Here is a 15717-nt window from a genome sequence, read left to right as displayed (position 1 = left end):
TTAAATACTCCTTCACCAGTAAAACATGACTCGTCCGTAAATAACATTTTAATGACCAAATCAGAATCTCTATTTTAATTCTCTAATAACAATGTATAAAATTAGATTCTTCTAGATGAAAATGTTTTCGCGCGCGATAAAGATGCGTTACATTGTATTTATTGTAAGCGTTTTAATCTGATACAGAAAATACAATAAGTATATCGTAATGTTCATGTATAATCTCCCATCATTTTCAACATGATTATTGGAAAATGAAAATAAAGATTCTGGTTTTGTCCATAAAATTTTATTTACAGACGAGTCACGTTTTACTCGTGAAGGAGTAGTTAACAGCCACAACTCTCACATTTGGAGTAACGAAAATCCACATGCATTTCACGTCCGTGAAAAATCAGCTGTGCAGTAAAAATCAATATCACCTGACTTGTAAAAATCAATAGCAGTTGACAGATCGGTACGCGTGTACGTGTAATTGCGGACCTGAGCGTGCCAGGCGAGCGTCCTACGCGACATCATTAGCATCTTTGATCGTTTATAACTTAAAAACTATTGTAGCCTTGATATTTTTGTATTAAGATTCTTTACTCTATTTTATCTCCAAAAGATACTATTAAAGTATTAAGCGGTAGTTATGAGACACCCTGTATAACATAATATTAAACTCTAAAGTATTAACTATCGCAATTAACGCATATTAATAATTCATAAACATTTAATGTTCTGATATTTTATTAATATCAATATTATTTACTTTTTACAAGATCACATAAATCTCGAAAAAGCATTTCACGTTGTCATACGCAACAAGCGCGCAACGTCGCTTTGATAAAAAGGAGACGGAACACGTATGTCCACTCGCTTCTACAAACTGAACGACGAAGCGCACACGTACGTGTGACGTCACGATTCTCGTTTGTGTGCGTGCTTCCCCTACCGCGGTGCTCGGGTGCTGGCCGGCTCGAGTTTGCATCACTGTACATAACACATTTTGACAGAAATGTAACAGAAGGCAGAAGTAATATAACTAATTTTATTTTAAAGGATTTTAAAACATAAAGAATTATTTGCACTTATTTATTGATTTATCAACATTATGTGTAATAAAATCAGAAAAACCGTAGGAAACAAACTATTCTACTTTGAACAAATGATAAAATGTAATAAATATTCAAACTTTTGTTTCTAATATTATAATAAATTAGCAAAGTTATGTAATAATAAGCTGTAAATTATTTAATTATCTTCCTGGGGCGGTGTAAAGTACTGTATTTCGTAACAGAATTGCTCGATTTCTGTTTCGGTGACAGATTTTGTAGTTTCAGGTATTACCATTTGATCATTTTTCTGCACCTTTGAAGTTACATGAAACAGTAATTGATTTGTATTGTTTCTGAAAATAAAACACCACTTTAACGAACAAATCTACAATTACTATTTACTGTAATATATTTCAAATAATATCTTAAGGGGGTTATCGTGGTACAATGCGCCTCAAAAATACAGTGCCGCGAGCTGCGCGCGCCTGGTTCCCATTGCGTACTTCTCACTCTTCTTCCAAAGCTTAGTTTTTGTAACTGACTGTCTGTGCAAGAGCGCTAGTGTTTCGTCTGTGTATACACACACTATCAATTGCGTAAGAAAATAGTGATCCGGCAACAACGCACTTTTAGTTGTTCACTTTTAGTTTTTCAAAGAAAGATTTATGTATTAAGATAATTTATTTTTAATTAAATTGTTTATATACGTATATATTATATATATATAAATAAAAAAATATAAAATAATATAAAGATCTTAAAAAAATAATTAAAATATAAAAAAAAAAAAATATGTATATATATATATATATATATATATATATATCTGTATATGTATGTATTTTAATATATTTTAATCATTTTTAAGATTTTTATATTATTTTATAATATAATTTTTTATTTTTTTTTCTGATCTACTCTATACTTATGCCTATATTAAATAAATAAATTCCTACATGTTTTCTGCCGCGGAAATCTCACGTGTCGTCGGCCAGCAGTCGCAACGTTGCCACGTCTTGATAGCATGTAACGTCTAATTTTCTGTGTTTTGAACTTTTAAACGCAATATTTTGGAAACCGTGAAGCTAAGCTTCCTGAAATTCAACTATAGTATAGTGACTACAATCCTTAATAACATATTAGTTTTTAAAAATTTTCCTAAATTTTGTTTCGACGCTATTGTTTAAAATATGCCTTTCACAACGATCCCTCCATAAGATTCAATATTAAAATTCACAACTTTGAGAATTTATATCTCGATTTCGGTGAAGCTGAGTCCTCTGAAATTTTGACATGTTGTACATAATAATGTTATTTATACATGGTAATTTTTTCAAAATATTCTTAAATTGTTGAAAAATTGCGATAACCCCCTTAAATGTGAGGTATACCTTAAACTCTTATTATGCGATGCAAAAGTTGAAGTAATCTGTGGGATACTTGCTCTCACTGAATAATTGCGATTGCTAACAGGAGTTGTAGTTACAGATTGCTGTATATTTTGCGGAAATACAGACATAGTTTTGTTGTCGTCCACAGATTTTTTAAACCGTTTTATTAGATTCTGATCTTCGTCGGTAAATGCACTTTTCTTTTTCTTTGATAATCTGCCTTGGAAATTTCTTATGCTGCAATTTTCTTTGTTGTACCTAAGTGCAACAAAGGATTAAATTAAATATAAAACACAATAATTATACATATGCAGATCATTTATGAATTAATTTTGCATGTTATAATTCTTATCAATTATTTTTTTCATATTTGAGATGAACTGTTCATCGTTATCTACTGTGTCCTCCACAAAAGAAACATTAGGCCTCTTGTTTTGTAAGAAATTGTTTCGATATATGTAATCTGAACTAATTTCTCCTACAAAAGGTTTATATGTTAATAATATGAATGCAAAATATTCCTATATATACATATATTAATAATAATTTACTTGTCATAGTGAGAAAAATATTTCTATAATTATTAATGTTATTATCGTTTTTCTTTGTTGTAACAGATTGAGGTATTTTGTAACCGGATTGATCACACATTCAGTAGTTGTTCATTTTTCTGTCTGCCAAAAACATTTTTATCCATTGTTAGACGGAACTACCTGTGTATATAAAATCCAAATTATAATTAAAGTAATAATTTGCATCCAATTCTTATGTAACTAAAAAATTATTATTTTTCTATAGTTATTTAAAGTTATAACACGTGATGTTTTAAGAGTTTAACGCGAATATTGTAGATTTAAGGGCTACCAATGTCATAAAAGCTGTGTGATTTACGTCCGATATGTAAATATGTAGAGCGCAATGCTCGCGCAATCTATTACAAAAAGGAAAGCTATGTGAGAACGAATAATCACTCATCATACGCACACACGCGCGCGCGCGCGCTACATTCTTGAATTTTTTCTGTTCAATGTCATAAAGCAAGCAGATAATCGCTTCGATACCACTTGTTCATCTTAATAGAAATTAAACGTTTCTTTTTTTATTTTTTGGGAGATTGTAATAAATATTTGTATAATCTAATAAATATAAAATGTGATTTTTTCTTGTATATATATATATATATATATATATATATATTTTTTTTTATTTTAGGTGTATGTATTATAAATGTAACAATTATTATCACATACCATATGTATCTGTGTGAATATACAATCAACCTGAAATTACATTTAAATGAATACATGAATTTTATCTGTCATTTGCACGTGCAGACCTATGTGCCAAAGCTTGAATTTATCACGCAAACAATAACATTAAGTTTATAAAAAATTCGAGAAATTTTAAAATATTAAAGTATCAAAATGATTTCTTTCTTGTAATATTTTAGGAACAACATTAATTCCACAGTTGAAAAATTTGTAAATAAAAATAACATTGAAATGATAAATAATAGGTACAATCTCCTACATGTTTGTAATACTTTAGAATATTGATACATTATTTACTAAAGATTCAAGTTTAAACGGAACGTACGCACTGATAATATATTGCTAAATTATAATCTGTTCAAATAATTAACATATTTCAACGGTGGTATTCTTACTTTTCTCTTCTCTTCGTATTTATTAATTTGTATATGCTTCTTTCTACATGTTTACGAATATTAAAAAATTTAATGTAACAATATTTATTATCGCAAGACATACATTTGTTCGAATATTCGGTAATTTTGTACAAAATTGACACAGTCGCTCATTCGGTTTAATTTTTAATAACATGGATATTATAGTTGTTTCTTGCGCATTTACCAATCTTTTCGAACTTTTACTTTTTACATAATTATTCAAAACCATTTCATAAAGTCATATAAAATGTAGACATCCAAACGCTCCAAAAGTTATTTACGCAAGCATTGTAAAAAGGAACTAAAGGAATATACATTTCGTACATGGATTTGGAAATACCGTTTTCTTATGCACGAAAAAAGCGATACTTCTATGCCCAACTGCGAAATATAGAATCCTCCAATTCTATGATAATATGGTCCTGTTAGTGATTTGCTAAAGGTTCTGACGTCTACTTTTTTCATGAAAATATTTTGCAAAAAAGTAATATTTTTATGTTCAATTGCAAAATATATAATATCAAACGGTTCTTTCTTCAAATATCGAGTGACGTAAATATTGCATCTATTTTAAGTTAGAGAATACGATCAAATTTCCACAAACCTTTGTAATACATATTTCGAGCAATTATTAATTATTCTGATTTTTGTTATTCTTATTTAATATGTACTGAGAACGTCACTCGAAGCTTCGTCACTACAGAAAAGTTTATTATATTCATGAAATTGGTTTAGTTTTTATAAATGTAAAAACATATGTTCTTTGAAGCATAATATAAAGAATATTATGTTTCAAAATAATAACTGTAATTTATTATATTATGAATTTAACTTATTGTGTTAAATCATAAATTTATAAACATATATATTTAAATTTACCAATTGTGTACATTTATAAACACAAAACCGATCTGCGACAAATAAGTCAAAATATGCTAATGTCTTCATATGCTTCAAATCACTTGTCAAATATAATGTTATATTCGAAAGTTATTTGTCACATATAAATAATCTTTTTATTTCAATATTTGCTCCGTTTGTCCGTTCTCGAGAATCTCTGCAGTGATGAACATCGTTTGTTAAAAAAACACACATTTCTAGAAACACGGATGGATTATTTTCAAAAGAGTTACCTTATCTGCGAACACCATGATACCGTAATCCGTCTTGCCTCTGATCGCGCGTCCTACGCACTGAGCGGCGTGTCTCATGGCATCGAAAGTTAAGAAATCGTTCTCCCGACTCTTCGAGAATATCGGAACAATAATTTATTCAAGCATATGCAAACATAAATAACATTAGTTTAAATTATTTACATCACGCTCACCTGAAACTGATCTCTCAGATATTCTAAACGTGCCTTCAAGATCCGCGATTGCGTGTACACGTAAGGTATGCCGAACATGAGTACAGCTCTGCCCAAGTGATGATCGAAGTCAACGCCCTCGGACACCTTTCTACGAGCTACCGAGAGCAGAACGGCACCTCTGCCGTTCTCGCAGGCCTTTATATAATTGATCAGAGCCAAACTGGTCTCTGCCGAATCTTGAGTTTCGATAAACAGCAGCTTGTGCCTTTGAAGCTGATCCACAACCCCTTGATCATACCTGCGATGTTGAACAAAGATAGATAATTGTCATTATAAGAGATCTTCTCTATCTCTATTCTCTGTTCGAGAACAGTAAATTAATTTTGTAACATCCAATGGATGTTCTAACATGTATGCTACTATTAGTGATAATAGAGTTATTGTCTTACCAGTACCCGAAGGCATCTCCAATAGGCAATGTCCCTAAAATGCCATATAATCTCATCGTTCAATAGAGTCCTGACGAGTGTGTCCAACTGCGCATAGACCTTACCAAGCTTGTCAATGTGTGTAACATATAGTTTGATTAATTTTCTCGCCTGTGAAAAAGAAATGGAATATGATTAAAAAATTACAAAAATGAATGAACCCTTTGGAGAATTTTTTAATATAATCGAGCAGCAACTTCTGCTTTTGAAAAGTGATGTTTTTTTAAACGAAAATTTATAATTCAAATTTTATACATTGCCATGCAGTTAGGCATATTGCTGCAACAAAAGATTAAACAAAATACGAATTAAATCGTAGATAATTACATCGGTTTTAGATGAGGCGATGATGTGATTCAAAGTTTTGTCGAATACAATTTGATTCACATTTTCGTCCGCGTCCTCTTTGCTGATGTCGTAAAAAGTCACTGTTGTATAAGAACCATATTCGTCAGTATTCGTACTGTGCACCGTCACTAAAAACATGCGATCGGAAGTGAGATAATTTTCAATTTCCGTAGTCGCCTGGGCGTAATCTTGAAAAGCCACCAATTCATGAAGAGCCACTCTAATCGCCTGTATAAAAATGCACTCGTGCATTATTAATATTGTTAGCGCAAAGATCAAACAGAAGCGACAGTGAATCGACTACAGATGCGTCACCTGAGCGGGAAGGATGCAGAATATCTTCTCCAAGGGATGCAGCAAATTGGATTTGTACTGCTTCTTGTATCCCTCGTCGATGAAGAAAACCGTGACGAGTCCGGCCTCGGATTCTATACATTGGACTTGATGCCAATAGTCGTCCTCTTGAACGGTGTAAAAATGGCCGATGATCCTGCTGACGCCGAAGTTGATTCCTTCTCATGATTGTAATGCTTCTTCATATCAATCACCAAAGCACGCGTGCGCAAGTGTCGTGTAGCTCTCATGGTCCAATTGCGCGCGTACAAGCAATGCACGCGGCGCAATAAAATGTACGAGTCAATCGCGCGCATAGAAGACAATGCGCGCGCTGTATACCGTTAGTACCGTTAACATAAATAACCTAATATAAATAACGTAATATTAGCTATTTACATTAGAGTCCGTATCCGGTTTCTGCTAATGACTAATAAATCCCGCGTAATTGAAAATAATAAATTAAATTATTGCAGAAACATTATAATACAAATTTCGGTAATTATGCAGAATAGCCATAGCAATTTCTTTACCAATATTAAAATAATTGTTATATGACAGGTTTCATAACATTAATATAAAATCAATATAACATTTGTTGTATAATATGTTATATTTATGTTATATTACTTCTATTTTTAAATAACGAGAAGCTAACAAAGCAATGTAACAGCTATGAAATAGCTATTATATTGCGCCTAAAAAAGAAATTTATATTAATGTAATATAAATACCGTGTAACATCTGTTACATTACATGTTACTTTCATGTTATGTTGCAGTTAAATTCAGTGTTTGCTGGGTTAATTATGAATTTTTTTGGGATGGAAATGAGACACATTAAAGAATTCATTTTGGAATCTGCGAATTCTTGAGGAATTCTTTTTGAATTCTGTTTGCTATCTGGGTAGTTGTTCAGTATTAGAAAATTTCTAATGTAATACTTAAGAATAGCATTTTTCAAAGTTAGAAAATTAATTGTATAGAATAAAAATGCACAGCATATTTGTATATATTATATTTCAAGCTTTTATTTATAATAAAATAACTTTTTATTGAATTAAATTTACATAACATTGATATTAAATTTACATAATTAAACATATATAATATAAAGATAATTATAAAAATATATTTTGCAAATAAATACAATACTGCTGATTCTTCCAAACCTCAAAAAGTATCATTTTTAATTCATTACTTATTTATTCTTTTTATTTTCTTTATATATATTGTTACGCCGTGCCCGTGACTCAAAGATCTCGTCGCGGGCCAACGCAGGATTCGGGATCCGTCGTGTAGGGCCAAGGGGGTTGATCCAAGGGAGATAATTATTGAACGATGTTCAATGAGAAATAAAATATCTTTATTCACTTAGCACTCGCGTACACTTTATTTAACGGCTTCCTCACAGTCGTTACGATCGCGTAAGATACAAACTCGGAGTTCGCGATACCGACGTGCAGCTCGTGCTTAGATCAAACTTAAAAACCCGTGGTGACGATCGAGTCACCTTCTTTTATACAGATCAGTATCAAGGTTAGCAACGTCTGCTTTCCGTGAATGCTGATCTACTTCGCTTGTTTGTGAGGCAATCCGCCGATCGTTTCCTCGTGCGGTTAACGCCTCAGCGTTTAATTATAATCGATTGTTACTTGTCTAAAGAATAGCATTGGTCAATATCTTTGTTAATTTTAAATACCTTATTCGTCTTTCTAAGAACGTGCTTCGAGTTGAAAGTTTTATTTGCTAATTCTTTAAACAATAGCGTTGCTAAATTAAAATATCTCGTTGTAGTTTTTCGATACACAACATCCTTCCTCCCGTTAGAAAAGAAAACGAAGGTACGGAGTTTTCGCATCTCTTATAAGTTTATGTTTTTAATTTTTTATTTCTTTTCTTAATTAACACTATGATTACGCCTATTGTTACGCTTATTATAATAATTATGACGGTTACTGAACTTGTGACCATAGGATATATAAACGTTGGTTTATTAAATTGTATCGTCTCACTGTCTTTTAGTTTGTTATAAATATCTTTTGCCTTTTCTCCTAATTCCATAAGTTCACTAGGATTTTGAATAATTTTCTTTAATTTTATCGGCCGTATTATTATTTCATTGTCTTTCTTTGTGGCCGTCTCTTTTATTAATGTTAAATTAAATTGCGGTAAAAAGGCTTGAATGCTTGTATCCCGCATTTTCGAAAAGGCTTTAATGGTCATGTCCGTCGTAATTATTTTACAATTTTTTGTTAATATTATTCTACCCGTGCGACTTATTACTACTTGTACATTTTCACGATTCTCGCATTGTATCGTTATTTCCTGTTCTTTATTCGCGGAGTATAGCCACGCGTTTTCCGTGTTTAGAGCAATCCAAATCGTTTGATTCGATCTTATGAATCTTATGTCGCACGTGTTTTCTTAGCCAGCTTCGCATATAATTGCACTTCGCACAGTGCTCTCTGATTTATGTTATATACTGGACTATTTGACTTACAAATATACTGTTTTCTGATTATTTTACATTTATCTACATTTTGTTCGGATAGAGTTACATAGGAAGCTAGTTCTAGATTGACAGCTATTATATGCTGGTTTACTTCGGTAAACGTAAATAGTGTTCCGTGATTAAAGATAGGTAGAGGAATTACCTTTATTAATTTGTATCTAGGATAGGATACCAATGGAAATTTTATTATACAATACACAGTATTATTTGCTACAAACGCAGTTACAGTAACAACTTGCTCCATTAGATGCCAACCGCTATTTTCTAAAACGAAGGGAAAGTGCGTTCCCTGAGGTAATTTTGGCGTAATCGCTCGCAGTTCGTTAAGAATTTGTTCTGTTGGGGTTACTCTAGGATTCAACATTCCGTGTTCTGCGTACGTTATAAAATCATAGGCGTCTTGTACGTCGCGTTGTAAGTCTGTTAACATCCTACTAATAATGGTGTAATATTCATTTATTTCTTCGCTCTTAATAACTAACAATGTGCCATTCCAAATTCGTGCATCTAAGTTATATAATCTTTTATTATTCTGTTCGATGGTTTCCTCTACGTTACCAATGTGCGCTATCGTGGTATTTAGTACCTTCAGTTGATTTTGCGTAATATGTGTAATCGTTTTTTCGTTATTTCGTATTAATGCTAATTGTTCGTTAATTCGTTTTTCATCGTCGGCATCCATGGTACCGAACAATGACTTCGCTACTGTGCCTAAGCCATTTATCAAACCGCGTCTTTTGTCCGCTGTGTCCCCGTAGATTCTACTTATTCTATTTATTAACAAGCCTAATTTATTCTCGTCTTTTTTAATTATTGACAAAAGGTTCGCGAATTTGCTACTTTCCTCTCGCGTCGGATGAATTGTTTTCTGCGCGGATTCCGCTAATTTGATCCAGTTTTTTATTTGGTCGTGGCATTGGCCTAGTGACGATGCTTCTAGCTTAATTACTAATTTCCAACTTGAATCTATTAAATTTAAATCGCCTATTTCTTCATAGTACAGTCCGGGTTCCTGCGAAAATCTCTCTATTCTCACCGGCAGGCCCGTTTCGGGTTGCGTCGCTGAAGTCAACGTTCCGCTTAGCGCGAGGTACCTACGAGCGAAATTCTCTTTATTTTATTATCTTCTGCAGGCGCAGCATTTTTTATTCTTTTATAAATAATTTTAATCTGTTAGCATGTACAACCAAGCTTTTTCTGGCTGCTTTTATTGTATAATTTACGTCCGAATTCTTTTTAATTATTAAGTACGGACCTCTCCATAACGCATCTAATTTTTTCGACCTGCCTCGTCGCAAAGCCTCGTCGTATAGCAGCACTTTGTCTCCTGCCCTAAAACTATTTTCTTTAGTCTTCTTATCGTATGTTTGTTTCGCTTTTAATTTTTCTTCCTGTGCATGAGCTTTTGCTACTTGGTGTGCTGCGCGCATTTTTTCTTTTAATTCTGATATGTAATCATCGTACGTATACGTGTTCTTTGCTGGCTGCATCAAAGCTGTAGGGAGTGTTGCGCGATGCCCGTATACTAGCTCGAATGGAGTATATCCCGTGGCTGTATGTGGCGTAGTATTATACGCGAACATGGCGAATGGTAACCAGGTATCCCAATCGGTTTGATCTTTGTTTATATAATTGCGTAAATATTCTGTTAATGTTCTGTGTGATCTTTCCAGTGCACCATTGCTCTCTGGGTGATACGCGCTGGTTCTAATTTTTTCAATCTTCAACAACTTGCATGTATCCTTAAATACTTCGCTGAGAAAATTTGTTCCTTGGTCAGTCAGGATTTTTTCAGGGATTCCATATTCTAAAACGATTTTTGTCACGAATTCTCGCGCTATCGTGCTTGCCTCTTGATTATTTATAGGCATTGCCTTACTGAATTTCGTTAGATGATCTTGGAAAGTTAATATGTACTTGTTTCCGCTTTCCGTTTCTGTCATTGGCCCTACTATATCCAATGCGCATTTTTCAAACGGTTTATCTGGTGTATCTGTGAGAATCATGGGTGCTTTATTCCTTATCTTTAATTTATTTTTTTGACAATATTCGCATTTTGCGATGTATTTCTCGACGTCTTTCGTCAATCCTTTCCAATTATGCGTTAATCGTATGCGCTTGATAGTGCGCTGGATTCCTTGATGCCCGCCGATCGGTGCATCGTGATATTCATATAATATTTGTTGTTTCTCTCCCTCTGTATATATCTTTCTTTCTTCCTTCTTATCTTCCTCTTCTTCTTCTTCCTCTTCTTCGCTTTCTCTCTCTCCGTCGACCGTGTGTATGCCGTGCGCGACGTTGCGACTTAACGCGTCAGCATTTGTATTGCTCTTCCCGGCCTTATGTACGATTTCATAGTCGTATTCTTCCAATTTTAATCTCCATCGAATTAATCGTGAGCCTGGGTCGGTTACATTAAATAACCATACTAGTGGTTTATGGTCGGTTATGATCTTGAACTTTGTACCATATATATACGGACGAAAATGTTTGACCGCCCATACTATCGCCAGTAATTCTTTTTCGGTCGTATTATAATTTTGTTCCGCCTTTGAGAGAAGTCGGCTAGCGTACGCTATTGGACGATCTTGTCCTGTTTTTCCTTGAGATAATATTGCGCCTATCGCAAAATCAGATGCGTCTGTCGTGACTATAAATTCATTATTAAAATCAGGGTAATTTAATACCGGTGCAGTAATTAACTTGCTTTTTAGATTTTCGAACGCGTTTTCTTGCTCTTGCGTCCATTCAAATTTTACTCCTTTTTTTGTCAATTTAGTGAGAGGTTTCACTATTTTAGAAAAATTTTCTATGAATTTTCGATAATATCCGGCTAATCCAATGAATGACTGTATATCTTTTACTTTTTTCGGTGTTGGAAAATTTTTTACCGCTTGGATCTTTCCAGGGTCAGGTTTAATGCCTCCCTCTGTTATTATGTGGCCTAAGTAAACTACTTCTTTTCGAAGAAATTCACACTTGTCCGGCTGTAATTTTAAATTATTTTCGCGAATTCTGTCGAATACTTCTGTTAAGCGGAGATTATGGTCTTCTAGACTAGTGCCGTAAATGACAATATCGTCTAAATATACTAGACATCGTAAACCTTGAATTCCGGCCAATATTGTATTCATTAATCTTTGAAATGTCGCTGGAGCATTTTTAAGTCCGAACGGCATTCTGTTGAATTCGTAGTGTCTATACGGCGTCGAAAATGCTGTTTTTTCTCTGTTTTTTTCCGCCATTGGAATTTGATGGTAACCAGATGCCAAATCTAACGTTGTAAAATATTTTGAATTTCCCAACTGATCTAATATGTCAGTAATGTTTGGTAACGGGAAAGAATCTCCGATCGTTAAGTCGTTCAGTTTTCTAAAATCTACGACAACTCGTAATTTGGCTTTTCCTGATGCATCTGGTTTTTTAGGCACTACTAAAAGTGGCGCGTTTCACTGACTCGAACTTGGCCTTATTATTTTGTTATTTAGCATTTCTGTCACTTGTCGGCTCACCTCTTCCTTATGTTTCTCCGGCAGCCGATAAGGTCTCGTATTCGCGGGCGCTGCTCCGGCTCGCGTGGCGATCTCATGTTTCATCGCCTGTGTGCTAGACAGTGGTTCTCCGTCGAGATGAAAAATATCGCAATAATTTTCGCTTATTTCCAGTATTGCTTTTTTCTCTTCTTCATTCAAATGGTCTATTCTTAAAAGATTTTTGACCTTGTTTTCACGTGACCTTGGAGTTGTTTCTTCCTTAACAGTTCCAATCGTGTGTACTTCCTCTTTTAGTTCCTCGAATTTTTCAATGTTCACGAAGGGCGTTTGAAAGTCTATTTCCTTGTCTGTGGTATTAATGACACTAACCGGGCAACAGTAGTCCTCTGCTTCCACTATGCAACTACCGATGATCACCCCTGGTTGTGTTTCCATTGCATGCACTATTCCCAGCGCATTTTTGCTTGTTGATGCTTTAATTATTGTCTCGCTTCTGGGAGCTAGTTTTATGTTGTTATGTTGAAATAGTTTGAATGTCGTTCCCTCGACCGTCAATTTCTTTACGGGATAGTCCCATTTCGTGACGTATTTGTTTAAAAAGTCCGCTCCTAGAATACCTTCGTATCCTATCGGAAAGTCGTCTTTTACTACATGCATTTTATGCATTATTGTTTTATCTTTTAATGTTATATGCGCTTTTATCACGCCTAACGTGTCAGCTTTCTGTCCCGTGGCACCGACTAATGTTACCGTTTCGTCATATACGGGTGTTTCTTCTAATAGACTTTTTATTTTAATCAGAGTTAGTGTAGCTCATAGACTTATATGAATAGACGGAGCATTGCCTATCCCCTCCTAAGAAAAACGTGTCCCTGAGCGAGTAATCGGACTGCGATAGAAATAGGGAGTGTACCAGCGTTCTCTCTCTTCTTCGCGCATGCGCTGTTCCGAAAAATGTAGGGAAATAAAGAACTCAAGTAAACATAATTTATTATGAAACAAAATGCAAATGTGCAAATACATATACACACATATACATTTGCATTTTGTTTAACAATAAATTACATTTACATAAAATTTATCTAAAAAATATTCTTTGTTTTTATATCATTTTATATTTTTATTCAATGTATAGAAATATAATTTATAATTAAAAATTTTATTTTAATAAAACTGCATTAGTTATAAAAATAGTAATTAGTTATAATTAATTATAAAATTACAAATTAAATAAATAATAAATTTACAAATAAAAATCTATTATATAATTAATATATTAATTATAATTTAATTGTAAATTAAATAATTATTTAACTTACAATTAAAATTTTTAAACATAAAATAATTATATATAATAAAACAAAAAATTATTTTTTGCAACAAAATTAAAATACAAAAGCATTTATTTGAAATATATAATTTTCTTACATGTAAAAAAACTTATATTGTATGTAATAAAGAGAAAATATAATTGTACCGAAATTGAAAAATACACAAATTTATTCACAAAATCCAGTCTGATACTTACTTATACATACATATAATAAAAGAACAAAAACTATTTTTTTTCACCAAAATTAAAGATTATAAAATATATAATCTGCTTACATATAATAAAAAAACAAAACTACTTTTGCATCAAAGTTAAAGAATACACGCATTCATTTATAAAATAATCTGCTTACATAAAATAAAAGAAACTTTAATTTAAATTTTTGCACCAAAGTTAGAGAATACGCCATTCATTTATAAAATAATCTGTTTATGAATAAATAAATAAAATAATATTGCACCAAAAAGTAAACAATGCACGCATTCATTTATAGAATATACTTGCTTCAATAATAAAAAGAAACTATTATTGCACTAAATTGAAAGAAACGTAATTGTAAAATATAAATTATATATATTAGCTTGCTTGAATATGTGTGTATAATATTAATTTATTTATTGATTCTTAAAAATAATCAGTCTTGAATGCATTGACCTTATTCGTTTTGCGGCATCATTCTTAGTTTTTGCAATATGATTTAATCTTACTATTAAATATTTTTTTATAATTAGTTTTACTAATTGGTGCCGATGATTTTCCAAATAAGTTTGCTCTAAAATATGATTTAAATAATCTTTAGAACTAAAAATACTGGATTTTATATTTTTTAATACTTTTAAGCTTAATATAGAAATTGCATTTTTTTTTGTTAATTCGTTTGTATTAGTTTTTAAAATTTTTTCTGTCGTGATGCATATTTCTATTACATCAGGTAAAGCATTAGTAAGAGCTCCTCTACATTTAAAAATTTGTAATTTAGATAATATCTTTGTGTCTGTTAAATATTTTTTACAATGTTCACATTGCAAATGTTTAGCTATACTTTTTGATACAAAGCCTGCAATATACATAATTACTTCGTAAGCATATTCACTCAAATTAATTTCAAAATTAATACAATAGTTATGTTCCTGAAGAAATAAATTGGTTTCATCAAGAATTTCTTCTGATTGTCCTTCTAATACTTTATCACTCATGACTAGTTTAGTGTCATCTAATATATGGCAATTTGCATTATGCAAAATGCGTATGTCTGCTTTTGCCATCAATCGTTTCAAAGCTGTTTTGAACTCCCATGCAGTAGGGTTGTTATTAAAACCTCCTCGACTACGGATTGCACTAAAAAATGTTTCGAGGTGATCTTGTGACAATTTATATGTCATCAAAAATTTGAAACAATTATCTTCAAATAACATTTCGGCGATACCAATCATACTTTTTAAGCAAATTATCATTCCTAAGAAACCTGTTTTTCGAGATGAGTTTAATATTGATCCTTGTTGATCGCGTAATGAAGACAAATATGTAATAAAATCGTTAACTTGTATTTTGATGTTATCAAGATTTTCTCGAGTGATACATTGTTTTGTAGAAGTTTTACAAAATAAATTTCTGCTGTTTAATAAGTCAAAAATATTATTTATATAGATACAGAAACGGGATGTTGCAGCGGATTCTAAAAACTCTGGATATTTTAACGTTTCTCTGCAAAATATTAATGCATTACCTACACTTAGACTTAATGTTTGGGCAGCAAGTGCAACTTTCATTTTTTCTTGTT

The 15717-nt window shown here is 32.3% G+C and overlaps 1 protein-coding gene across 1 annotated transcript; it reads right to left on the bottom strand.

Annotated features, from left to right (window-relative positions):
* Positions 1-4090: 4090 nt before the first annotated feature.
* Positions 4091-6767, bottom strand: LOC136997224 (general transcription and DNA repair factor IIH helicase subunit XPD-like). The gene is made up of 6 exons (XM_067347696.1): positions 6579-6767; positions 6243-6491; positions 5877-6026; positions 5446-5725; positions 5252-5362; positions 4091-5175 (listed from the first exon to the last, which is right to left on the bottom strand). The coding sequence occupies exons 3-6, from the start codon at positions 5930-5932 to the stop codon at positions 5140-5142; spliced, it is 483 nt and encodes a 160-aa protein (XP_067203797.1). The 5' UTR covers positions 5933-6026; positions 6243-6491; positions 6579-6767; the 3' UTR covers positions 4091-5139.
* Between the last annotated feature and the right edge of the window lie 8950 nt (positions 6768-15717).

This window comes from Linepithema humile, chromosome 1 (genome assembly GCF_040581485.1).
Source record: "Linepithema humile isolate Giens D197 chromosome 1, Lhum_UNIL_v1.0, whole genome shotgun sequence".
Lineage (NCBI taxonomy): Eukaryota > Metazoa > Arthropoda > Insecta > Hymenoptera > Formicidae > Linepithema > Linepithema humile.
Note: the sequence above shows the minus strand (reverse complement) of the source record. Positions and strands in the feature narration are given on the sequence as shown.

What these genes read in the sequence shown, in the direction of transcription:
- LOC136997224 (XM_067347696.1), bottom strand. Translation starts at nt 5,932, where the DNA reads ATGAGATTATATGGCATTTTAGGGACATTGCCTATTGGAGATGCCTTC. An exon ending in GGAGATGCCTTCGGGTACTG is followed by an intron (nt 5,726 to 5,876) that starts GTAAGACAATAA and finishes TCAACATCGCAG; the next exon opens with GTATGATCAAGGGGTTGTGG. An exon ending in ATCTGAGAGATCAGTTTCAG is followed by an intron (nt 5,363 to 5,445) that starts GTGAGCGTGATG and finishes ATATTCTCGAAG; the next exon opens with AGTCGGGAGAACGATTTCTT.